Source organism: Oxyura jamaicensis, chromosome 4, assembly GCF_011077185.1.
Source record: "Oxyura jamaicensis isolate SHBP4307 breed ruddy duck chromosome 4, BPBGC_Ojam_1.0, whole genome shotgun sequence".
In the NCBI taxonomy this organism is placed as follows: domain Eukaryota; kingdom Metazoa; phylum Chordata; class Aves; order Anseriformes; family Anatidae; genus Oxyura; species Oxyura jamaicensis.
Window position 1 is genome coordinate 68,120,804 of NC_048896.1, and position 24,439 is coordinate 68,145,242.

The 24,439-nt window shown below is 41.9% G+C and overlaps 1 protein-coding gene across 1 annotated transcript in view; it reads left to right on the forward strand.

The window, feature by feature from the left end:
- The window catches only part of KDR (kinase insert domain receptor), a 28,102-nt gene extending 4,009 nt beyond the window's left edge, over positions 1 to 24,093 (forward strand). The window contains exons 6-30 of the mRNA XM_035325848.1: positions 295 to 434; positions 624 to 792; positions 2,281 to 2,392; positions 2,496 to 2,659; positions 3,488 to 3,644; positions 4,825 to 4,945; positions 5,493 to 5,601; positions 6,350 to 6,694; positions 7,551 to 7,697; positions 7,859 to 7,990; positions 9,244 to 9,350; positions 9,760 to 9,895; positions 10,159 to 10,263; positions 11,423 to 11,536; positions 12,743 to 12,831; positions 14,436 to 14,592; positions 16,046 to 16,146; positions 17,469 to 17,591; positions 17,703 to 17,814; positions 18,209 to 18,308; positions 18,423 to 18,528; positions 19,690 to 19,841; positions 21,485 to 21,581; positions 21,693 to 21,781; positions 22,567 to 24,093. Of these exons, the coding sequence (XP_035181739.1) occupies positions 295 to 434; positions 624 to 792; positions 2,281 to 2,392; positions 2,496 to 2,659; positions 3,488 to 3,644; positions 4,825 to 4,945; positions 5,493 to 5,601; positions 6,350 to 6,694; positions 7,551 to 7,697; positions 7,859 to 7,990; positions 9,244 to 9,350; positions 9,760 to 9,895; positions 10,159 to 10,263; positions 11,423 to 11,536; positions 12,743 to 12,831; positions 14,436 to 14,592; positions 16,046 to 16,146; positions 17,469 to 17,591; positions 17,703 to 17,814; positions 18,209 to 18,308; positions 18,423 to 18,528; positions 19,690 to 19,841; positions 21,485 to 21,581; positions 21,693 to 21,781; positions 22,567 to 22,786 (3,404 nt within the window). The 3' untranslated portion in view covers positions 22,787 to 24,093. The remainder of the gene's footprint in view (positions 1 to 294; positions 435 to 623; positions 793 to 2,280; positions 2,393 to 2,495; positions 2,660 to 3,487; positions 3,645 to 4,824; positions 4,946 to 5,492; positions 5,602 to 6,349; positions 6,695 to 7,550; positions 7,698 to 7,858; positions 7,991 to 9,243; positions 9,351 to 9,759; positions 9,896 to 10,158; positions 10,264 to 11,422; positions 11,537 to 12,742; positions 12,832 to 14,435; positions 14,593 to 16,045; positions 16,147 to 17,468; positions 17,592 to 17,702; positions 17,815 to 18,208; positions 18,309 to 18,422; positions 18,529 to 19,689; positions 19,842 to 21,484; positions 21,582 to 21,692; positions 21,782 to 22,566) is intronic.
- The last annotated feature ends 346 nt before the right edge of the window (positions 24,094 to 24,439 follow it).

A 24,439-nucleotide genomic window follows, 5' to 3' on the forward strand; every position in this document is an offset into this window, starting at 1 on the left:
CACGGTTTGTTCCCATGCTGTTTGGAGGTGGCAGCTACTCGTTGAATTTCTCCTGTGTATGTCCTGTCATGACACTGTCTGATGTGGCTCTCACATCACATGTAGGAAATGTTCGGGAGAGGCTTGCCCTTCCTTCCAGGCTCCTTTGCATGCCAGTCATCATGCTGTGCTAGGGTGTTGAGGTGCCTCTTCATAGCTGTGGTTTTAGTGGTAGTTTCAGTGAATTCACTTGGGAAAGTCAGTGCTGGGTGCTGTACCCCTCAATATTTTCTGTGTGCCTTTTTCTTCCTATAGGATACAGGATTTACGACCTGACGATGAACCCACACTACCAGGTGGAGCTGGCAGTAGGAGAAAAACTGGTTCTCAACTGTACCGTAAGGACGGAGCTGAATGTGGGGATTGACTTTAAATGGGACTACCCTTCTATCAAGGTAAAACCATAGTAACTGAAAGATGCCAACATCACAGCACAATTTGGTTTAGTTACAATGTCACTCCCCTCTTTGTAATGCTGACAATGCAGCTGGTAATACACTCAGAAATTGCTGATATATACAGGTGTTCAAAGGATGACAGAAAAACAATAAAACTCCCCAACACCTGTCTCTTTTCTATTACAGGAAAAGCGTGCAACTATAAGAGATTTAAAAACCACTGCAGGAGAAATAAAGAAGTTTGTAAGCACTCTGACCATTGACAGTGTGAACTTAAGTGACAAAGGTCGATACACCTGTGCAGCATCCAGTGGCCGTATGAACATGAAGAACAGCAGCTACTTCATTATCCATGGTATGGCACTTTCCACTTCAGTTCTGTTGGTTATCGCAGCTTTTGGATGGGTAATGTGGATGCAGGAGGCGATTTGGTGATGAATCAAATGTCAGAAATGAACCAAACTGCAGCTACAGTACCTCTCTCACACCCACTAGTCTGTTCTTGAGTAGGATTATTTTTATACCACAAGCTTATCTAATGATAACTTTTTAAAGAAAAGTTACTAAAATATCTAAAATCCCATGGGAAAATGGGCAGCAGAATTAACTTAAGTAAACCTCCTGTCCTCTTCTGTCATGATCTTGAGGAGGGCTGAATTAGCATAGATGACGTCGTGTAAGGGTTGTTCTCACACCAGGTGAACATAAGTGAGGTCCTGGTGGCTCTGTGGGGCAAGGGTCTGGGTCAGCATGAATGAAGCTAGGCAAATAAAACTTTTGGCTTTTACATTATGAGTAGTTGAGTTAAATCAAGTTCTGGTCATACGGAAATGATGCAAAGGAAACAACTTTGACTAACTGCAGAGATAAGTACGAGGCCACATCCTACAGCCTTTTCTCAAGCCCGTCTTGGGCACAGCCCCAGTGGCTCCACTGGCTTACTTCTAGAAAAAAATAGTCAGCATGAGAATGGCCCATTTTTTATTACTGAGTCAGACAAAGGGTTTTGTATTTTGAAGGATGCTGTTTTTCTGTGTCTAATTTCAGAGGCCAGAAAATTTTATATATAGATAGATATACATACATATATGTGTGTGTGTGTTTTAACATTCAAAATTATTATGTAGAACAGTGATTCGAGATACACTCATTTTTTTTCCTGGGTTCTTTCTATTTCTTTTCATGAGCCAAAACTAGATCATTTCCTATAATGAGCATACCAGATATCACATCAATACTATCCTAAATCTTAGCCAAAAGGCTAGTTGCTGTGTTAGACTGCATGCAAATTTAAAGCAAGTAGGACAAATCATTTCAAAACGTTCTGTGACTGCTGAGGTTTGAGTACATATGTTCAGCCTCATCTCAAATATATAACTATTATATTGTAGTTTTGAATACTTTTTTTTTTTTTTCTGGAATGAGTCAGTAAAGCCAATTTTATGATATATATAAATAAAAGTACTGCAAAGGATGAAAAGGAGATGCTCTGCAGCTGAGCAGTCCTCAGAATTCCTTCTTTGGCCACAAAGTCATTGTGGCTCAGTAAAGCACTAGATTTGACAATTAGTGTGCTGCCCTGAGAGCTGAGTCTGGTCTCTGCTTCCCTGAGCTCCCTGGCAGGGAACTGCTCAGTTCCTTTGTGTGAGGGAAAGGACTGGGTTTTCATGGTGGGCCTGTCTCTCCAGAGCTCAAGCTGGAGCTGACTGCGCTTTACCAGTGCCATCCTGTCACTGGCCTCTGTTGGTCATTTGAAGTTAGATGCTAACCCAAATGGAGACCAGTTACACTTTTTGTCATCACTGAAAGACCATTGCTTTTTTTTTTTTTTTTTTTTTCCCAGAAAGTCCTTTTATTCATCTGGAGAAAATGGAGAATGTGGTTGAGACGAGGTTAGGTGATACAGTCAAAATTCCTGTGAAGTTTAAAGGATATCCTCCACCAGAGGCAAAATGGTAAGAATCGGGACACAATGTGTTTGAAAAACTGAGCTATTCTTAGTCGAGGTATATCACTAAAGTATTCAGAGTGTTGTTTGTTTTTTCTTTTTTTCTATAGGTACAAAAATGGAAAAGCCATCAATGCAAATCATACGGTTAAGCTTGGCTACACATTAGTAATCACTGAAGCAACTGAGAAGGATGCCGGGAATTATACTGTTGTCCTTACAAACCCTACTAACAAGATGCAGAAGAGACATACTTTCACCCTGCTTGTGAATGGTAAGTGATGTGCAAGGGTAACTCTCCTCTGCATGTAGATGCCATGTGTTGCCATTCTTAGGGTTGATTTCATGTCAGAACTATGAAGATATGAATGGGCTGGGGACTTGGAGGAGAGCACTTAAACCCCAGCCCTGGGGATGTAGAGCTGGCCCGCCTCTCTTGGCTCCTCACTCCAGGATGTGCTGCTGGAGAGGCTGCAGGCCCCTGTTGTTGTTGTGATGGTGCTTGGTGTGTTTTTTTGTTTGTTTGTTTTCTGTATGTTATTTCTTTGACTCTGTGTCCTGTTCCTTTCCTGCCCTCCTTGTTCTCCGGTGCCGGCTGTGCTGCTGGAGTCCTCCCCCACCCTGCTCCATCCTGGCCCTGGTCTGCCTCACCCATCCTTCCTGTCCTGTGCCGGCTGTCCCGCATCTTCTGTCCTGCCCCACACAGCCCTCCTCCACCTCCTCTTCCTCCCGGCTTCCCAGGAAGCAGCCTGTCTCCCGTGCTTTGAAAACAGTAGGTCTTAGAAAGGGCAGTGAGGGTAAACACGGGGGCATAACATACATTAAATGGCTGGGGATGGTGATGGGACCTCAAGAGCTATGTTTTAAACCTGGGGGTAATGAAGGGAGATTTTACTGGAGATATTAAACATTGCATCTTGAGGTCCTGATCCTGGAGGTGTTGAGCAAGTTCACCTCTTCCCAATATATTCTTGTCCCTTGGAGGTACTTTGCATTGCACTCAAACGTCCCCAGCTTCTCCAGGGATGAAGTGACACGGGGCACAAGTACACTGTGATGCTGGGGAGCCTCAGGGGATGTAACTGCCTGTTTTCTCCTCCAGTGCCCCCCCAGATCGGTGAGAACGCGCTGATGGCCCCCGTCGACTCCTACAAGTACGGCTCAACGCAGGTGCTCACCTGCACTGTCTACGCCGTCCCGCCGCCCACCGCTGTCCTGTGGTACTGGCAGCTGGAGGAGGAGTGCACTTTTAGCCCCCAGTGAGTGGCAATTACAGGTCTGGGAGGTCACTGGGATGATATAGGACTGGATGGAGAGTGGTGGACACTAAAGGGTTCAGCCCCAGGATTTGGTTTTGCTCCCTTTTGAGTCAAGGCAGAGCTTTTGCTGATGGCGACTCTAGGCTCCAAGTGACATCACGCAGTATAGCATGGCCAAAATTAGCCCCGTCACCAATGAAGAAGATTGTTGTGCTTGATAGGCAGCCAGGCTCTGATGAGGTAGTTGTAGGCAGGGAGTCAGAGAGACAAGGGCCACCCACGGCGAGGAGCTGGCAGCCCTTGCTTGTTGCCTTCAAGCCTTCTTGAAGGGCACCTTGGCTCATGCTGGGTTTCGAGCACAGCTATCTCTGTGCCCCCCGTCAGATCCCCCATTGGGCTGCAGGCCTAAAACTCAATCCCAAACACAGGAAATTTGCTGTTTATGCTAATTGCAGATCTTTGTGTTTTGTTGTTCTTTTTTTTTTCCTTACGCTCAAGTGCTGAATGTGACGGTGCTCTTTATCTGTGTGAAAGTGTCTCTCAGAGGAAGCGCTCTGATTGATGTTGGGGAATGATAGAGAGAGTGCCTGACTGAGATTCATGCAGCTTCCCTTATCTGGGCCTGCCATAAGCCCAGATTTCCTTTTTTAAAAAAACAGGCAAGAAAAAAAAAAGCATTCTTCTTTCCTGTTGTTGTTTTCAAAATGATTTCCACTAGTTTCTTCCTTTGGTGCCTGGTTGTTTCCTACACAATGGCTACTGTCCCCAAGAAATTCTTGTAGGGAGTTCAGTGATTTCTATGTCTTTCTGTCTTCCTTTGAACTAAATTAACTTGAATCATCCATTTTTGAATGGAGGTTTGTTCCCAGAATAGCCGCTTCCCTCCAAGCATCCTGATTGAGCTGACACAGGCAGATTAATTAGGAAATTCACCTTTCAGCTTGAGGGTTTCTTATTTTACAGAGCACAAAGGTCTCAGAAGGTTATAGGGTACAATTTAACAGAAATGTTTCAAAAAACATACTTTTTTCTCCCATACGTAGGCTGTGGCCAATGATCCATCTGATTTATAGATCAATATCTGCATATTATAAAGAGAACACTAAACAGCTCTCTTGAAGGGCTAGTGTTCTCCAAAAGGTGATAATATGGGCTGATAATGTCTCTTCTTATCTCTCAGAAAAGTTCGCTCGGGAGCCAATCCATACGCATGCAGGAAGTGGAAAGTGATCTCGGAGAGAAAGGGAGGGAATCAGGTTGAGATCAAACAACGAGTCGTTACTATTGCTGGGAAAACAAAGGTGAGCATATTTTCTTTTCTGTTGATTGGGAATGTTTAGTTCTGTTCAGCAGTCCACATGTCAGTAGTATATCAAGAGAGTCGAGAGTATTTGCCTAAGAAACCTGGGGATCTGCTCTCACTTGATCTTGTAAGCTCCTGCAGAAGCTAATAGGCAGAGATGGACACTTAGCCCCTTAGACATCTACCCAAAGCAACTCTTCAGTGAGGAACTTAGATTGCTTACATTTCAGTACTTATGTCTTAGGGGCTTGAAGTTAGTTGAGGTTAGTAAGGAGAAGCTGGGGAAACTGAAGAGCAGAAAAAGTTGTAGGCATAGTATTTATTGACATATACACCAGAGCCTGCTTTTTGTTGTTTTATTTTGTCTGATTGTTACACACCTAAGAGAAAAAATGTAAATGTCTGTGCTTTGGATTTGTGCTGTGGATTGATTTTCGGTTGTGCAGATACTCGCAGAGCACTTTGCTGACCTGCTGTGGTGGTCAGGCTCACATAGGTACTTCAGCACGGATGTGGTATGAAACTACTCGATTGTTCTTTTGCAGACCGTGAGCACCCTTGTGATTCAAGCAGCAAACGTATCTGCTTTGTATAGATGCACGGCTACAAACAGAGCTGGGTCAAGTGAGAGAGTTATCTCCTTTCATGTCACCAGTAAGTATACCTTTTTGAGAAGTCATGCTAAATTAATGGTTTTTTTTTTTGTTTGTTTGTTTGTTTGTTTTTTTGTCTGCTTCACTATTTAGACGTGCTTCAACACTACTATCTGATTCCTGTCCTCTACAAAATCTTTTAACCCTTTAGGGTTACTGAAGGTTTTCCTAATGCAGTCTTTAAAGTCACCAACTATCTTCAGCCAAGAGACTGGTTCTGCTGGCATCAGTGGAGTGGCAGTCCCATGAAACTGGTGCAAAATGGGCACTAATACCCTCAGAGTGACTGCTGTTGGGATTTTGCAGACATTTAAAAGAGCTAGAGAGAAATTATGTTAGTTTCCAAAATGAGTGTAGATAAATGCTAAGACTAGCATTTTCAAAACTGGTGGCAGAGAGCTTCTGTCTTCTTGAAAATCCCCGTATTCACTTGAAATAATATTTTAATCCACAGCAAAAAAAGAAACTATATAGTAGTACTAAGAATCATCATTGGTTGTCATAAATTTCTGTAGGAAGGAGAACTATATTCATTACACAAGCCTTTCTTTGTTCCATATAAATGTACTACTTTGAATGAGATTGTACTCTTTGCATAAGTGATTAATTGCTTTGTCAGTGTTTTGTTTCCTCATTTAAAACTAGATGAGATGAGGATAAGGCTGTGTTTATAAAATGTCTTTTTCAAGTTAATGTTGGCAACAAAATGTACAACCTAATAGGAATTTATTTTGTTTTTAAACTTGCAGGGGGTCTTGAAATTAATCTCCAGCCTCGGGGTCAACTGACAGAGAAGGATAACATGTCTTTACAGTGCACAGCAGATAAATTCACCTTTGAGAAGCTATCGTGGTACAAACTCAGTGCTCATGCTTCTCAGGCGCCCTTTGGTGGGCTGCCCATGCCTGTCTGCAAGAACCTCAATGCCCTTCAGAAGCTGAATGCAACCGTTTCAAATATCAATGGTGAAAATATCACCTTAGAGCTCATCCTCCGTAACATCACTCTCCAGGATGGAGGGGACTATGTGTGCATCGCTCAGGACAAAAAGGCCAAAACACAGCACTGCCTGGTAAAGCACCTCACTGTTCAAGGTATGGATCTCTTACCATGACCTGAAATGTGTGGCTGCATATGCAAACAGCTGCAGTAGTGGCAGGAAGATGCCAAAATCTGACTTGCATGTGCTGTCTGATGGTGAGCTCTGGGTGTGGCTGGACAGCAGGGACTTACCATCCCATCTACACCCATGAAGCAGCATTGATCATACTGCTGTGCCGTGCTAAGAGATGAGTTTGGCTTTTTGCACAAATAACAGCATGTATTTAGCTCAATAACTTCTCAGTTTTACTTTTCAAAACACTTTTTTCCCTCCAGCTGTAAATGCATGTGTATATTTGTGGCACTAGCACTACCGCATTGTGCCATTGAATCGTGGATTGGAAGTAATTCAAGTGCAAGCAACACAAGCTGGTAATCAATTAGCTTTTCACACAAATAATGACGACTTTGTTTGAGAGCCTAGATGTCTAGCCTTGTTAGGCAGCTGTGGTACTGATTCATTAAAATACCTGCACATCTTCATGGGTTGCCCTGAATGAATGTCTGATGGACAGCCGACTTCTCATAATGAGCCTGTAACTAGAAATGGGAGGGGAGCAATTTCTCACCTATTCCCTCTTCCCTTAGCAGCCTTAACAGTTACAAATTAAATGGTTTAAAGCAGATTACATCAGTGTTGTTAAAATTTTCTTGGCTAATGTGATTTCTCTCATGTTCTGTTGAAGATTAACCATAATCTTAACATGAACACTGCAGATATTGGTGTTATAAAATAATTTGACATGTCACTACTGGGCCAAATGAGTAGTGCATCTTCAAGTGCTATTACTGCAAAAATAGATGCTTTTTTAAATCATCAGTGATTTTACCTTGTTTTCATACCAACAGAGACCATGGCACCCACAATTGTAGGAAATCTGGAAAATCAAACAACAAACATTGGTGAAACCATAGAAGTGTCATGCACAGCAAATGGCATTCCTCCTCCAAACATCATGTGGTTTAAAAATAATGAAACACTTGTTGAAGATTCAGGTGAGGGACTGATATTGTGTTATGAATTTTCTACCACTTAAGGACTTCCTTTCATAGGGCTCGCTTTTGATTTTCATCTCAAAAAGTTTCATTTTTAATTTTTCATATGAACTGGCATAAAAATAGCAGAACTAAGAATAATGTTTTTCTTTTTTCCCTAGGTATCGTTTTGAAAGATGGAAACAAAACATTAACTATACGTAGAGTGAGGAAAGAAGATGGAGGTCTATACACCTGTCTTGCCTGCAATGTCCTTGGATGCACGAAAGCACTGGCATTTTTTGCAGTGGAAGGTTAGTGTCAGCTTATTTCCAGGTTGTGATCACCAAAATAAGAAGAACAGAGTGAAGATTTTGTGCACTCTGTTTTGACTGCCATTCAATTTCAATGACAGGAACATGTAGTGGTTTGGGATAAGGGAACTCCATGCTTTGTCCACTAAGCTCTAAACGTGTTTGTGAGACTCATCTCTCACTTGTTCCAATCTGACTGAGGCACGACAAAATGCAGTCCTCAATAGCAAACAAAAAACCCTAACAAGAAGACAGTCTGCAGTCTTAGTAACTGGAACCATGATGAACTTGCCACCGAGAGCTAGGACTTTGCAATTAGAAACCCTGAACTAAAAGCTCCTTTTCTTTTATACAAGCATGTTTACAAAAACTAGTCACTGAGTCCTTCACAGATCTCTGTCTTGTAAGTCAGGATGATAGTTCATTCTCTTACATTAAGGTAATTAAAGCAGTATCCTGATATTCTCATAGCTTCTGTTAGGATATTAAGATGTTGGGCAACAATGCTTATGTGGCGTGAAACTTATCTGCAGATGACATTAATCTAGCTTTCGGCTGAGGTGGTAAATTTGGTTAGGAATGATCTACCGGTCTGTAAAGTTGGAAATCTGTGTATGACATCCTGTTTCTCTTCAAGAAGTGTACAGTGGAGCTCACTGGGGTCATGCAATGGGGTGTGCAGGAAAATCCGTGTGGTGCAAGGGGTGAAAATACATGAGTATGATGTGGGGAATGGGAGCCAAGGAAGAGAGCTGCTCCTGCACATTATTAGTGTTGTTATAAGTTCTTATTTTCATGTGTTGTTATAAAACCGTGTTTTTTCATGCCTCAGCTGAAGCATGTAAAGAGACAAGAAAGAGATTGTTCTCTGGCTCATTCTCAGTACTTTATTTCCTACATGATGTATTTTTTTTTCTAGTTCTGGAGAAAGAATCTTTCATTTTTGGTATTCTGAAGCAATGATTTATTTTTAAAATGAGAGATTTTACTTTTTATTGGCTGCCAAAGGTCCAGATACTGTCCATGGAAAAAAACTGGTGCTAAGAAATCGTGTGGCATGTAAAACCACACAAAACTAAGCATATTCCAACATAAAAAACAAGCTTTTTGTTTTGTTTTGCTTTCGTTTCCTTGCCCCATGTTGCACTTTTAAAACAAACCTTCAGAACAAGGACCTCCATTCTGTGATATAATGAATGAACAAAACCAATAGCTTCCAACTATCACTCAGATATTCATTTATTTCTTCCCAGGCGCTGAAGAGAAAACAAATCTGGAGCTCATTATCCTTGTTGGCACTGCAGTGATTGCCATGTTCTTCTGGTTGCTTCTTGTAATCATCCTCCGGACCGTTAAGCGGGTAATGAAAAAATTCTTGTACTGTCCTATCAGCACTGGTCTTGCATGACAAATGAAAGCTGACTTGAGTCCTTTTGTGTTGTTTCTTTCTATTGTTCTTAAATCAACAGACGCATATTTTCTCTGCATGCCATAACATTCTTGCCTGGAACTGTGGGCACAGAAATTTGTTTTTAATTGAACAGGCCTCCACAAGATAGGAAAAAAAAATGTTTCAACTGTTTTTGTTTATTAAAAAAAAAAAAAAAAAGTGCAAGTAATTAATGATGATCAGACTCACAATGGCATCGCATAGGGGAATGGTAGCCAGGGATTTCTGGGAAACAGTAGAATGCTACAAAGTGAGAAACTGGCACTTTGCACATCTCCAGCAAGAAAACGGTGCAACTACAACTAATGCCATTTTCCAGGCCAATGGAGGGGACATGAAGACTGGCTACTTGTCAATCATCATGGATCCCGATGAAGTCCCCATAGACGAGCACTGCGAACGGCTCCCCTATGATGCCAGCAAGTGGGAGTTTCCCAGAGACCGTCTGAAGCTAGGTGCGTCTTCCCTGCACGAGCCATTTAGTGTTTCTAAAGCCTTCTCTGCACCAGGAGGTGTTTCCTGGTGCTGGGGCTGCTCTGATGCAGTACCTCTTATATGTGCTTTGGGGTCCTGTAGGATATAATGCAGCCTTTCCCCATTATTAGCTCTCTGTTAATTTCTGATATATACATTCAGTTTACAGTTGCCATTTATTCTGCATCTTTTGACCACTGTGCCAGGCAAATAAATAAGATTCTGTTTATCTTCTCAATTCAAGGTAAACCTCTCGGGCGTGGAGCTTTTGGCCAGGTCATAGAAGCCGATGCCTTTGGGATTGACAAAACTGCTACCTGCAGAACTGTGGCGGTCAAGATGCTTAAAGGTAAAAAAAGATGGTTAAAACTTCACCTTGAATACTCAATATATGGATATTGCCAATCCCACAACCAGTAGATAGAAAAATGAACAAAAACCAATCATAACATTTGTACCAACAACACATAAGAATTTAGCTTAACAGTTGGTGTAAAGTACATACCTTTACCTTATCAATAATTGCGGTAATGCCACTGTGGTTTTGTAGCCATTGATTTATAGACTTACCCATGTTCAGAAGATAAACTTGCACTTGCAAACAATTTGCACGTGTCCATATTTGCTGGATGTAACCTGGTAGGGTAGCTTTCTGCAGGGCTCAAACAACGGGTCTTAGACACATTCCAAAATAAGTAGTGGTTTTGAGCATCTCCTCACTTTAAATCACATTATACTCTCTCACATTTGACAAGGAGAGTTCAGAGCTGTGGTTCCCAGAAACCTACAAAGATGACTTAGGTGGGACAGCAGAATAGGGCTCCCTGTGGCCAGGGGCTATATCCTATTGATGCGGTGCTGGAGGCAGGTGGCAAAGCTGGGGGATTTCTGACAGTACAGTGTGAGCAGTCACACAGCACAGGCACTGCTCATAACACTGGTTGTTGTATACTGCCAAGACTCACTGCAGACTCATAGCAATGGGATGGGTGTGCAGTAATGACAATAAAATTTAAAATAATTGTCCCTCCAGCTTGCCAGTGCTCAGGCAGCCTGTGGACAGTTCCCTCTTCCACCCTCCACTCCCCACTCCTTCATCTCTTTCCTCCTACCCTTCTGTCCCTGGGGGATGGAGACCCCATGAACCCATTGGACCCTAGTGTGGACCCCAGCAGAGGCTATGGGACAATGCTTCTTGTCTGCGTGGGCTGGCTGGGAGGGTCAAATGGCAGAGTATAAGCTGATCAAAAGGTCTGTAGGAAAAAAGATTGCTTGTGTCCCTGTTCTGATGTGCTGCCCTTGGCAAACTTTGTTTAAAAACAGAGCAAAACCACCCTTGTAATACACGTGTCTGGCTTTCGTTGGTGTCCTGCAGCATAACTGGTGTAGGCTACCAATCAAAAAGACTTCTCATTAGATGGGCTAGAAAAATAATGGAAGAGAAGGTATTGGAGGGGAAAACCTTTCTATCTGTGATGCTTCTGACCTGTGCTGTTTTATCTCTCCAGAGGGTGCGACCCACAGTGAGCACAGAGCGCTGATGTCAGAGCTGAAGATCCTCATTCATATTGGCCATCACCTCAATGTTGTCAATTTACTTGGAGCCTGCACAAAGCCAGGAGGTGAGTAACTTTTCAGCAGCTGGGAAAGTACTAAAGAAAACTCCATTTCTGCCATTTCTGATGCCTAGAAAGTTGAGTTTGGAAGCTGAGTGTTGGCAACTGATAACAGTGAGCAGGTCCAGAGATAGAATAAGAGCTCAGAAACCCTGTGTACTACATCCAGCTCCACCCTTTATTCACCGTTGTAAACCCTTGAACACCCTTGTTCTGTCACTTTGCTTATCAGTACCTCAAATTCACTTCTCTAGTAGATACTCCACATATAACAGTCTTTGGGTCTGAATCTAGTAGGAGATGTCACAAGTTGGCCTTATTCTTGTCACCAGCTACAGCGCAACTTCCCTCCTTGACTTTGCATGGGGTGTGGGTGCCTCTGTATGTGTGTAGGAGGGGAGATTGCAATTTGGAGTACAGCTCTGGGTGGATGAACCTTTTCGACTTTATAATCCAGGACAGATGTTTCATTTAACAAATCCAGCACTGAACGCTAATTTGGAAGAAATTCAGTGTAAAGTAACTCAGTAATAATTTTTCAGGGAAACTGACTTGTTGGCTTACTGTGGGATCAGAATTTAATTAGTAAAGTTCCATGACAGAAGTGCAGTAGTTGAATGAAACATAATCCATAAATATTTCTTTCTTTGTTTATCCCATAATAAAATTGACATGGCCCATATCTGGAACCTAGGATGGAAATTTATCATTGTAATATATGTCTATATGAAGCAATTTGAGCATGAAATACCACATTTTGATTGTATGTTAAGGCATCTATGTTTGAAGCTGAGATTCTTAATTTGAGTTGTTAGGACTTAAACTGCCTAGACAAAAATGCATGGATAATCGTGTGTGTACCGTATTGCAGATGAGTGATTAATTGCACTGAAGTTCATTCAGATATGCGTGTTGCATCCTTACAGTGTGACTTAACATAGGCAATTATTGGCACTTTAGTTAGAAACACACAAGTATACATTTTCACATATGACATTAAGGCTATGATTTTGAAAAGCATGCGCTTTCTTTTCCTATTTTTTTCCAACAGAAGAGGAATCAATATTTTTTTTTATTACCAATGTTTTTTAAACCTCTGAATAAGTAGTAAGATGTTTTTTGGAATGCATGTTTTTCTAACCACAGATCATGCCACAAGGTAAAGTGGAGTATAAATGATCTTTCTAAGTAAGTGCTTCATGTGTTATGCAGGCCCACTCATGGTGATTGTGGAATATTGCAAATTTGGAAATCTGTCAGCCTATCTACGGAGCAAGAGGAGTGAATTTGTCCCATACAAGGTACAGGAGTTGAGATTAACAGTATAATGGTTGATATGGTGTATTTTTCCACACACACTTTTTCTGTTTCTTGTGTAGAGTGTAGTGGCAGTTCTTGGGGACGCTGGCTGTCCAGTGCTTCTCATGGGAATGAGAGATGACAAAGACATTAGAGGTCATCTAGTCTTTCCCTTGGCCCCTGAAATATAGCTATTTTGTTATTGTTAGCTTAAAATGTGCAAAGGAACTGGGCTTCCACTATTTCCCTTGGCAGATTATTCTACGTTTGGCCGTATCTGTCAGGAAGTTTTTTCTGATTATCTGCCTGAATTTTTTCCTTTCTTAGTTAAGCTCCAGACCACCTTAAATAACTGCACTCCCTGCTTTGTGTTTATGTCCAACAGATATCCATAGATATCTTTTATCACATGATTATCCTTTCCACTTTGCCCTTGGCTTGTTGCTGAACCAGGCTACCCATATTTTGTGCTGTCAATCATTTTGCATAATTGATATATCCCACGAGTTTTCATGAAGTTTTCACCTCCCAAGTCCTTTATGAAGGAGAGCTCTCATCACAACACTTTGTGTTTGCATCCTGATTTGAAAGGAGGGGGAGGATGGAGGTTGGCATTTCCAAGCCCATTTCTGGACACCTCTGCAAGAGGGTCTGATTTCTGGATAAGCTGCAGGATCCATCTGAGGATTGGATGCTGACTGAAGACCATGGCTGTGGGTACCCAGTACTGAGCAGCATGCTTGGGACTCTAAACATTTTCACCCACAGCTAAAAGAAAGGCCTCTAAGCTGTGCTCTGCAGCACTGGTAGACCTGTCCTTCAGCCTCCCTGCAGCTGCCGTATTTAGATCAGAGCTTCTTTAAGCTGTTTGTCAGTTCTCCAGAGGGTTATTTTTCTTCATCCTTGGAGTCATTGTTTACTATTTCGTATTGGCAAAGGCAACTCGCTGCATCCTTTTGTGAGGCAAAAAGGATAAACAGCTATCTGAGGGGCCTTGAGGAAAGAGGCAGGGTTTCATGAGGGTGCTGACCCTTGCTTATACAAGTGTTGGAGATGGGAATCATCAATGGAAAAAAACAGTGCTGCCACAGGAGCTAAGTAACTAAACTGAAGCAGGACAAAATGGAAATGTGATAGAGGAAGTCTGAAGGGGTGGGGTCCTCTCCAGAGGCGTTTGGTGGCTCTGGGGAAAAAGGAAATAAATCAGATTTTGAGGGCTGTTAGGGTTTTGGCCAAGGTGTAGAGGCTTAGTGGAAGGGCCTTTGCAATAGTAAAGTAACAGCGGTATGGAGAGGCTTGATTGCATGAGAGGGGATTTGACAGCATCTGTGTGTGCTTTGCAGGTGGTGGGGAGCAGGGACTTGGTGTGAGGTGGAGAGAGCCAGAAGCCTGACACTTGTCAGTGTTGATTTCTTCTGAAGCATGAATAGATGGCGGTGGAGGGTGGCTGGGAGGCTGAGGGAGCAGGCTGTCATGGTGCTGTGAGGTGGTGCCCATGATGTGGAACATCCCAGTATGTGCCTATGGAGAACATCATTGCCTCTCCTGGGGAAGCTTCTGATACGCTTTCTGTTTCTGATTTCTCCCACCTCCCCTCCCTGGCTAGACTAAAAGTGCCAGGTTTCGGCAGGGGAAGGAGAACTACGTTGGGGACATCTCCACGGACCTAAAGCAACGCTTAGACAGCATCACGAGCAGCCAGAGCTCAGCAAGTTCTGGGTTTGTGGAGGAGCGGTCCCTCAGCGACGTGGAAGAGGAGGATGGTAGGATATATGTCTTTTATTGGCTTTGGAGCAGGTGTCATTGATGGAGGCTGATGGGGGCATAGGGGCAGATTGATTTCCAAATCTTCCTCAAACTGTGTGCAGAGTATTTCCTGGATGACCAAAGTTGCTGAGCTATGGATCACTGTAGTTCAGCATCCCAAACTCCTCACCCAATCCCAAATAACAGGAGGGTTCATTTTTAGTGCACTGCCTTTTGGAGAACCATTTATTTAACATCCCAAGGTCTTCAGGAAAAATCAAGGAGCACAACTTCCAAAGGTAGCATATAGAGGGTGTGCCAGAATGCTACATTAATTTCCTCAGTGTTTACCCAGAAGTTAAATATCATGAAACACCAGCTGCTACACTGCTTATTCACAGAGAAGCTGGATTGCCTTCCTTCTGTGCAGGTGGTCCGTCAGGAACAGGAAACCTGAATTATCCTCTTATTCAAAGCCTCCCCTGGTTATACATATGCTTTGCAGTGGTTTCACTGATGTATTTGCCATGTCCTCCTTTGGCAGCCAGAGCACAAAGTGCTCACTGCTGCCAAAGTGTTTCAGAGAGCACTTATTTCAGCACTTATTTCAAATGATGGGATCAGACTGGTCAAGAGGGAGGCCATAGCTCAACTGCCTTTGTCTCAGCTAATACTGAAAATCATACAATGCAAAGAAAATTATCATTATATTAATGATCCTAATAGGTAACATCAGGCATGCACTTTATGAGGTATTTCTACACCATTTTGGTCCTTTTCAGACCTCTTCAATGTAACCACTGACCGTCTGAGCCTGGGATGTTGTTAAAGTGTGTAGGCCTAAAGCAGGCCTCAAGATGAGTCACAAGAGTTGTACTTTGTGGCAGATTTCTTAAAATCAAGAGCTGTGCACAGAACTTGAGACATATAATTCAGTAGGAACTAAAAGCTGAGGTATCTGTTGGATACTTGAGTACATTATTCCTCAGGGTCACTAGAAGATGAACATGGGCTTCTTCTACCCGAAATTAGCAGGGCTTTTTGCCAAACTCAAGATTTTCTCCCTGTGGCATATTTTTCCCCCATAAGGACTAGGTGTGACCTCCTTCTAATCTGCTTCCAAAGTCATCTGCTGAAACCACAGCAGGCCTTTCCTGTCCTAGGAACTCATGAGCTGTAGTTTTGGCTGTCTTTCTTTTGGGATTGTTTAACAAGTCTTTCCACCGATGGGAACTCTGCAAGTCAGTGAGGAAGCCTGGAGTAAAACCCATCATCTCAAAGTGTATTTTGCACAGGTCTAGTCTGGTGCAAGATGGATTGCTAGTGCAATTATTCAGCCAAAAAAAAGGGGCTTGTTTTGCTCTTCCAGCTCACTGTGACATGAGGTTAAGATGGACATTTACCTAAGAAGCAGTTATGGGTAAAATCAGTGACAAAGGGCATGCCTGACTGTTGCCTGATTCTTTGCAGCTGGTCCTGAAGACCTTTGCAAGAACCCTTTGACCATGGAGGACCTCATCTGTTATAGCTTCCAGGTGGCGAGAGGAATGGAGTTCTTGGCTTCACGCAAAGTAAGGAACTTCTCAGGAAGAGTGGCATGTTATTTATTTGACTGTAGGAAATAGTGCTGTAGGTCTGTGGAAGGAAACAGCGTGTTCATCTTTGGACTAGCAGTCATCCGCAACATTTTCTTTTTTGCCCTGAGACATATCCGAATCATAAATATTACAGAGCGAAACAGCCCGTGCGTTTATTGACACAAATGTTAGTGATCTGTATAAGGTTTATGGGTCACCGCTTCATAGAAGAATGATTAAGTAGTTGGAGGAGGGGAGCTGATGTATGAGGATGATGAATTAAGGACAAATCCCTGGTAAACGGAGCTACACTAGAGAGGAGAGCTTGCTCTGAGGAAGTTGCCTGTAACTTGTGTGAGGAGAGACAATGCTCATCTAACAAATGTTGTGGATGTTGTCCCTTCAAAGAATCTCTTAGCAAACAATTAATGCCCTGGTTGTTAATAGCACCTCACCTGCATTTTAACCTTCTATAAGTGCATCTCTGTGGTTTGATCCTAATTATATATAATGCATGTTTAAAAGGATGTAAATGCCAGTGATAACAAGGAATTCCCTGCAGTGGTGTAGAAACAAGATTACTTAGAAATGGGAAAAGGAAATAGAAGTGGAGAATATAACATTGCTCTGGAGTGCAGGCTAGGTTTCCAAGGCATGTGTCAGATCTTTTCCTAAAAATGTGCATTTGTCCACTTTTATGCATCCTGGTTGGTGTGTATATGTAAACACAGGTCTTTCCTCTATCTGTATTTCTAATCCATACTAGAAGCAAATCCACAGCTACTTTCAGAGCCTAGATTTTTTACTTGAGCTATTGAAGCTTGAGTTTTGAAGTCTTTGGTTGCTGGCTAAGCTGTTATTCTGCATAGGTAGTCATGGATTTTTCTCTCTCTAGTCAGGATTAGTTTGTATTGGAATCAAATTGGCGTTTTAGTTTGGTATGGTTTTCAGAGCAAGAGTGGAGTATACAGATCTTAGTGAACCTTAGTAAATCTAAAGGTAATCAGATCTGAACCTGTTTTGTATCAGCTTCTTAGGATAAATAATTAGCTAACTTCAAAGGCCCTTTCCGCATACTGGATAAACAGATGCATGTTTGTATTTGGAAACACAAGTATTCCTGAGCCAAATCAGTTGTGACCATCAAAAAAGCACTTAAAATCAGTACCTGTGAATGCTGAGGTTTCATTTTCTTGAAAGGTTTTAAGAATTATCTGGCCTTTGAGGGTAGGAGAGCACATATGTGAAAGAGATCAGCCCTGTGGTCGGAGCTGTGACAACAGGCAGTATATAAAGTTGTTTACTTCTCTTTGCAGTGCATCCACAGGGACCTGGCTGCTCGTAATATCCTCTTGTCAGACAATAACGTGGTCAAAATCTGTGATTTTGGCTTGGCTCGAGATATCTACAAAGACCCGGATTATGTCAGGAAAGGAGATGTAAGTTTCAGACTCTCTATTTGAGAGAGATAATGTTTTTCACCTTAAATGGCTCAGTGTTTTACTGAGACGTTATATTTATTTATTTATTTTTAATGAAAATGCTTTCAGGCCAGACTACCCCTAAAATGGATGGCACCAGAAACTATTTTTGATAGAGTATATACCATTCAGAGTGATGTGTGGTCCTTCGGAGTTCTGCTGTGGGAAATATTTTCATTAGGTGAGTCACTTTAATTTTATTGACCTTCTTAAAATTTAAACAACAGAGTCTGTTGAAGAAAACAGTCAGAGTGTTCTTGGATTCTCTTCAGCATTTTTTTTACTTCTCAAAGATTTCCTGTTTATTTTCTCCATCAAAATGAAACCCTCAAATTTCCTTAAAAATGCAAATGTGGTAACATGGGCTTGAATGCATCTTCATACAATTTCAGTATGTGATTATGTGCCTCATTTAGTCAATCAGTTGCTTTTGCCATCATAAATATAAATCGTTTGCACATCCAAATATGCTGAACTACCTTATTAACTCAGGCCATAGTGGATTATATGTTTGAAAATTAATTCCAGAATTTAAAGAGCCTAATGCATTCAAATTACCATTGCTCTCATTTTAGGCGCGTCACCATACCCTGGAGTGAAAATTGATGAGGAATTTTGCAGAAGACTGAAAGAAGGAACAAGAATGAGAGCACCAGACTATACAACACCAGAAATGTAAGAAGACATTCTTTCAGCTGCCACAGTTACCCCACAATAACAACAGGTGTTTAAGAAAGCAATAGGTTCTGTTTTCTTTATGCTGGTATTTTAATGGGCTTGTCCATCCAGGTACCAGACAATGCTGGATTGCTGGCATGGAGATCCTAAGCAGAGACCAACTTTTTCAGAGCTGGTGGAGCACCTGGGGAATTTACTGCAAGCCAACGTCCGTCAGGTACATGAAATGTATTCTCTGATTACTAAAACCACCAACTGAACCTCATCTGTCTCACCAGCTACCATAAAATACCAGGGATGGGTACTGACTGTTGGAGCCATGGGAGAGCCTTTCCTTCTTCCACTGCTCCCAACAAGCAGTTGGGATGACTGGCAGAGCAGAATGACCCCTGCTCCAGCAGGGCCACCCAGAGCTGGCTGCACAGGACTATGTCCAGGCAGCTTCTGAAGATACCCAAGGAGGGAGAGTCTGCAGACTTATGTTCCTTAAGTACAGAGTCTTTTTTTTAATGTGTATCTGCCTATAACCTGGTATGGTTGGATTACTAATGATTTAGACTCCTGTCATGAACTATAGCGTGCTGTGACTACAAAAGACAAAAATTATTTATTCTCTGGTAATTAATAGCTAATTGTGTGTGTGTCATATCATAACCAAAAAAAGATAGATGCAAAAAAATTAGAGAAGAGTTGGAATCTACTAAAGGATTTCTTATGGCACTACAAATAGATGCACATTACTGAAGTATGCATAATCCAATTTTCATGCCTAAGAGTAGAAATTTAAATAAGTGGAGAAAAGTTTTTAAAGTATCACCCTTGTTCACATCAAGTGAACAGTATTCAGTGAACAGTATGAAGTATTTATATAAAAGTTACTTTTTTTGCTATCTCAATTTCATTGTTTTTTTTTTTTTTTTTTTTTTTTTTTTTTTTTTCATTTACCTCTTACATGTAACTTAGTCTTTATGATTCATATCCTGTAATCCAATTCAATCTCATCTTCAGTTTAGGTCTTTTTTTTTCCTCAGATTCATATACTTTGCATTATTGGGATTCAGAAATTACTAAAAATGACTTTTTTAAAAAAAAAATTTATTTCAAAGACATCAAGAAAAGACTCTGCTTACACATTTTATGATGTCATATAAATGTATGTCATGTAAAATTCCCATTTTTTAATCTTAAACTACTCATCAGGGGTTCTTTAAGTTTCCTTTTTTTAAAGTAGCTGCTCCTGCAAAGCTGATATAATGCTTGTAATTTAAGAAAGAACACCAGGTATCTCTGCTGGACTGATGCGTTCTCCATATATGTGTGTGTAACTGTGTATCTCTATAGTCTTTCATTTTTGTATTTTTTTCACTGCATTCTACAGGATGGTAAAGACTACGTTGTCCTTCCTTTGTCAGTATCGCTGAATATGGAAGAGGATTCGGGTCTCTCTCTCCCAACTTCACCTGCTTCCTGTAGGGAGGAAGAGGAAGTCTGTGATCCTAAATTCCATTATGACAACACAGCAGGAATTAGGTATTTTATATGGTGGACATCCTATTGGGGCCTCTGGGCAGTTTTTGTTCATGCGGGGGGCAGGGAAAATGAAAGGAAGAGACTTCAGCTGCTCTGGTCCATATTTAACCTCCTCCATAGGGATAAGAATAAAGTTTCTGTAGGCAAAAACAGGTTTCTTACCTTCCCAAATGCTAGTGATGACCTTTCATTATCCTTTTAACATTTGGTGTTCTCATTCAAAAAAAACTGCAAGAGTATTGTTAGTTTTTAAGAAACAGAACAAATACAAAGTTGTATTGATCTGATTCAGGTGTGTTCACACTCTTATATTGCAGCTCCCTAAAAAAACTAATGGTAATGGATCTGTTGATAAGTAGCCTTGCTGGCATTTCCTCTCTTAATGTGAAATGTTGGTACATAGGTCATGAATTCATAGCCAAGGGGAAGGTGAGGTAAATTGTTTTGTCCACTGCTTGCTTCTGTTGTGCTGCGTGATGGACTGTAGTGGTAGATGCCGTGGGGTATCGTAGCAGAGGTGAATCCCCTATGTGGTTCTGGAAAAGACTAGGTAGGCACAGTGCTTTTCACACTTCAGTTTAACACTACAGTCCTAGAGCTGATTTCTCAGCCTCATGTTTTAGTAGTGGGGCACTCCAAAATACAAATTTTTAAGACACAAAAGTCTGTGTCCTACTCTCCACAAAAGTAGTAGCTACAAGGAGAGGCTGATGACTACAGCCTTTAAATCAAAGTGGGAGGAGGAGAAGCAAGCACAAGGAAAACCCAGAGAATATCAAAAATTATTTAGATTTCAGAGGCAAATTAAAATCAGCAGGAGGCTGGCAGGACTTGGCACAACTAGACTCAAAAGCTGGGAAAGGGGATGAATTATGCCCTCAATTGCCTCCAGCTTTGCACAGGTATACGCGGGCTTCTCTTCCAACTCCACAGTGCCCAGAGAGGCTTTTTTTCATTAGCTGTCAGGAACATAAATCAGCCCTGTTTAACTGAGACAATATCTATTTCATTCCATATGCACCAAGAGAGAAAGCTCTATTAGTTCCTTCATGAAAGTCCAGTGGTTGTTTTTTTTTTTATTTATTTATTTAGTATTATTTTTTTATTTTTTCTTTTTGTAGTTGTTGTCTTTTTCATGGATGTCATCCTGACCAGAGGGCTTCTTTTGGAGAAGAGCCTTCATGAGAGATGTAGTGCTGCCTGTTGTGATCCCTATGGCTTAAGGGCGGCAGTCTGCAGAGTCTGCTGTTGTTGTCCTAGGTCCAGCCAGGGGTCTCTGAAGTTCAGCTCAAAGAAAGAGACACATGCCTTTGCTCTGGGCTCCTCTGTTTATTATACTTCTGAGCAAAGCTTGCAGGAAGTGAAGGCCTCCAGCATAATTGAGGAAAGGAGCTGTTTTCTCAAAGCTGTTTCTTAGAATTTGCTTAGAGATCAAGGTTGTCAGGAGCAGAAGGTCAGAAACTTGCCACTTCCTAGGCGGCTCATCATTTTCAATAAATGGATATTTTGAGGTTTGCATAATATGTTTTGACAAAAGGATTAATTTCTCTGTAGACAGATAAAAGGATTCTGATATCATAGTGCTGTTTGCAGCCAAGTTGTGGATAGTGGACACACAGTTTTTGTTTTTGTTTTCTTTTCAGTCAGTACCGACAAGGTAGCAAAAGAAAAAGCCGACCTGTGAGTGTGAAAACGTTCGAAGATGTCCCATTGGTAACCACTGTAAAAGTTGTTCAGGAGGTGAGATTGTCTGCTGTTTGTATGTCTTTTCTTTTTATTGATAAGTGTATCTTTTTATCCCTTATCACTTTTTATCCCTTTTCATTTGATGCATTTTTAACATCTTTACAGGAAAACCAAACAGATAGTGGGATGGTTCTTGCATCTGAAGAGCTGAAGACATTGGAAGAGAGAGACAAAGAAGTGAAAATACCCTTTAGGTAAGGCTCGGGCTGCAAATAGGATTGACCTTTTCTTGCAGTAATTCAGAACACTGATAGCTTTGTAATTTTTCTGAAAACATAAAATATTTTCTTACTATATATTTAAAAACACAGAAAGAAAAGTTGTGCATAGTATATCTGGTCGTCCACATTTGGTACCAAGAGAGCGGAGGTAACACAGCTGCTGAAAGCATCAGACAGCACTGCAGAAGGGACTTGCATTTATCAACTGCAAAAGCATCAACCACCCCTTGAAGGAACTGAGCCAGTGCACACAACTGGAATGACAAAGAGCTCTCTTTTTTTTCTAAAGCTGACTCTTGAGTTTTCAGGATGTACCTGGGTGTATTTTCAGAGCATTGTATAGGGCTTTAATTGTGCAGTTCACAGGAAACACAGTGGCATTCATCTAGCTCAAACCTCACGTATGCTCTCTGAGAGCTTCTCAGAGGAATTATTTTTGCAAACAAAGGTATAGAGCAGTTACAATTGCACCTTGGACTAATTGTACAAAGCATCTCAAAATTTTCTCTCCATTTCATTTGCAGTCACAATCTATCTCCCCGCACTGTTATAGAATTAAATATCTTTTTCATGCATTAGTGAAGTTAGGGCCTATAAAAAAGCCTGTCCTTATAATCAAACATGTTTAAAAGGGCTTAAATCCAGTTTTGTCAAACGCACTGTTTTGCTTTTGTCGGTACCGTGATGGAAAGCAGCTGCCACCAGAAGACAAGTCTCTGTGTCTCTCTCTGATTTCCTTCCATTTGCTTTCTTCGCAGCACGCTGGTGCCCAGCAAGAGCAACGAGTCCGTCATGTCGGAAGCCTCCAACCAGACGAGCGGGTACCAGTCTGGGTACCACTCGGACGACATGGACACCACCGTCTACTCCAGTGAGGAGACCGAACTCTTGTGCACCCGGGAGGCTTCTCCTGCCCTCTCCCATGTGCAGGGGCTGCCGTACGATGGCACTGCGCCGCTGCCATCCCTGCCGCTCTAGGGCGAAGCTGGAGGCTCCAGGTCCCCTGTGATGTGCCTTCCTTGCCTGGGCTGGCGGTATTCGGGTTTGATGTGTACAGAGACCACGTCCGTGAGACTAGGAAAAGACGTTTATTTTTTTGTGAAGAGGACACGGGAGCACCTCACAGCGAAGAGGCACAGTGCCGGCCTGTGGGGTGCTTTCCTCCAGAGACGCTGGTGGCCGAGGACATTCAGCCCTGGCTGGAGTGTGTGGGTGCAGTGCTGACCCGATGACACAGGCAGCGTTGTGGCCTTTGGGACTCTCGTGACATGCCGAGCATCTGTGCAACACAGGCAGCGGCATGGCATTCAGCTTAACTGTTTCTAGTTGTACGAAATAAAGGCACAGCCCTGCTCTTTTTTTTTTTTTTTTTTTTTTTTTTTTCCCCCGGCTGGACTCCAGGAAGGAAACAGCACGGCACTGGCTTCTTGTTTCTCAGAGTTATCCCTTGCCTGCACCTCCACAAACAAAAAAAGGAACCTCTAGCTCAAGGCTCTGGCACTTGCCGACGGCCTGAGGCTAAACATAGGCAGGGCTAAATATAGGTGGGGGCGATGGTCTCTGTCCTTGGCAGAGAAAAAATGTTGCTGTACCAGACCTTGTGAGCTGTGTCTCTGTAGGGAAGACTTGCCTGGTTAGCAGGGGGGAGCTGAGCGATGGGATGTGGGTGCCTGGGGCATGCCTCCCCTCCAAGGGTGGCCTGGGCAGTCCTGTGATCCTGATGGGGCATCCTAAGCACACCCTACCTTCTCATCTCACCCCCTTTCCCAGATGTAGGTCAGGGTCTTTCACAAACTCAATGTCTGCATGAGCAGAGACTGGGGTTTCTGTAGTCTTGGGAACCGTGACTGGTTTCATGGCAGCTCTGATCTTCTCCGAGGGGTGAGGTTGTAACTAACGGTTGGACAACTTCTGACCTGTGTTCTTGTAGTCACAGAGCTCCATTGATGGACACAATGCAGGCTGCAAGGTTTTAAAATGTAAAGCTATTTCTACCGAGTTCTTTTTTTTTGTATTTTTATAAAGGTTTTTTTTTTATTATTATTATTTGTTTGTTTGTTTGTACTTACTATAAAGTCAAATGCTGGGAACCATGAATATAAGGCGTATACAGTATTTATAGCCTCTCTATGTAGAAATAAATGTAATATATTAAAATATAAATATATATTATATAATGGATATTGTACTATTCACATTTTGTATCAGTGTTCTGTAGCATTATGAGGGTCACAATATTTTAATAGATAAAACTTTGCATTTTTTAAAAAAGGTCCAGAAATTTAGAGGCGGGGGCTATGAGTAGATCTTTTCTTGCATGTATTTTCTTATATCCTGTCTATTGGCAGGGAAATTTATTGAGTGCTACTTATTTTAACTACCATTTAACAAATCTAGCTATTTAGGACATTGTACAGGTCTATGAACGTTTTTTGGACACCTATAGTAAAGAAACATCAGCAATTTTTAACAGTTGAAAGTAATTTAATTTAGAGAACTCATCTGAGGAATAGACTGCTTGTAGAGACTGAATCTCCTCTGAAAGGCTTTATTGTGCTCAGTTAGGGAAGGGTTGATCTAATCGTGTTGTGGCTTTTGCCTGGGGAGTAGTAGTTTCCCTCAAAACCTTAT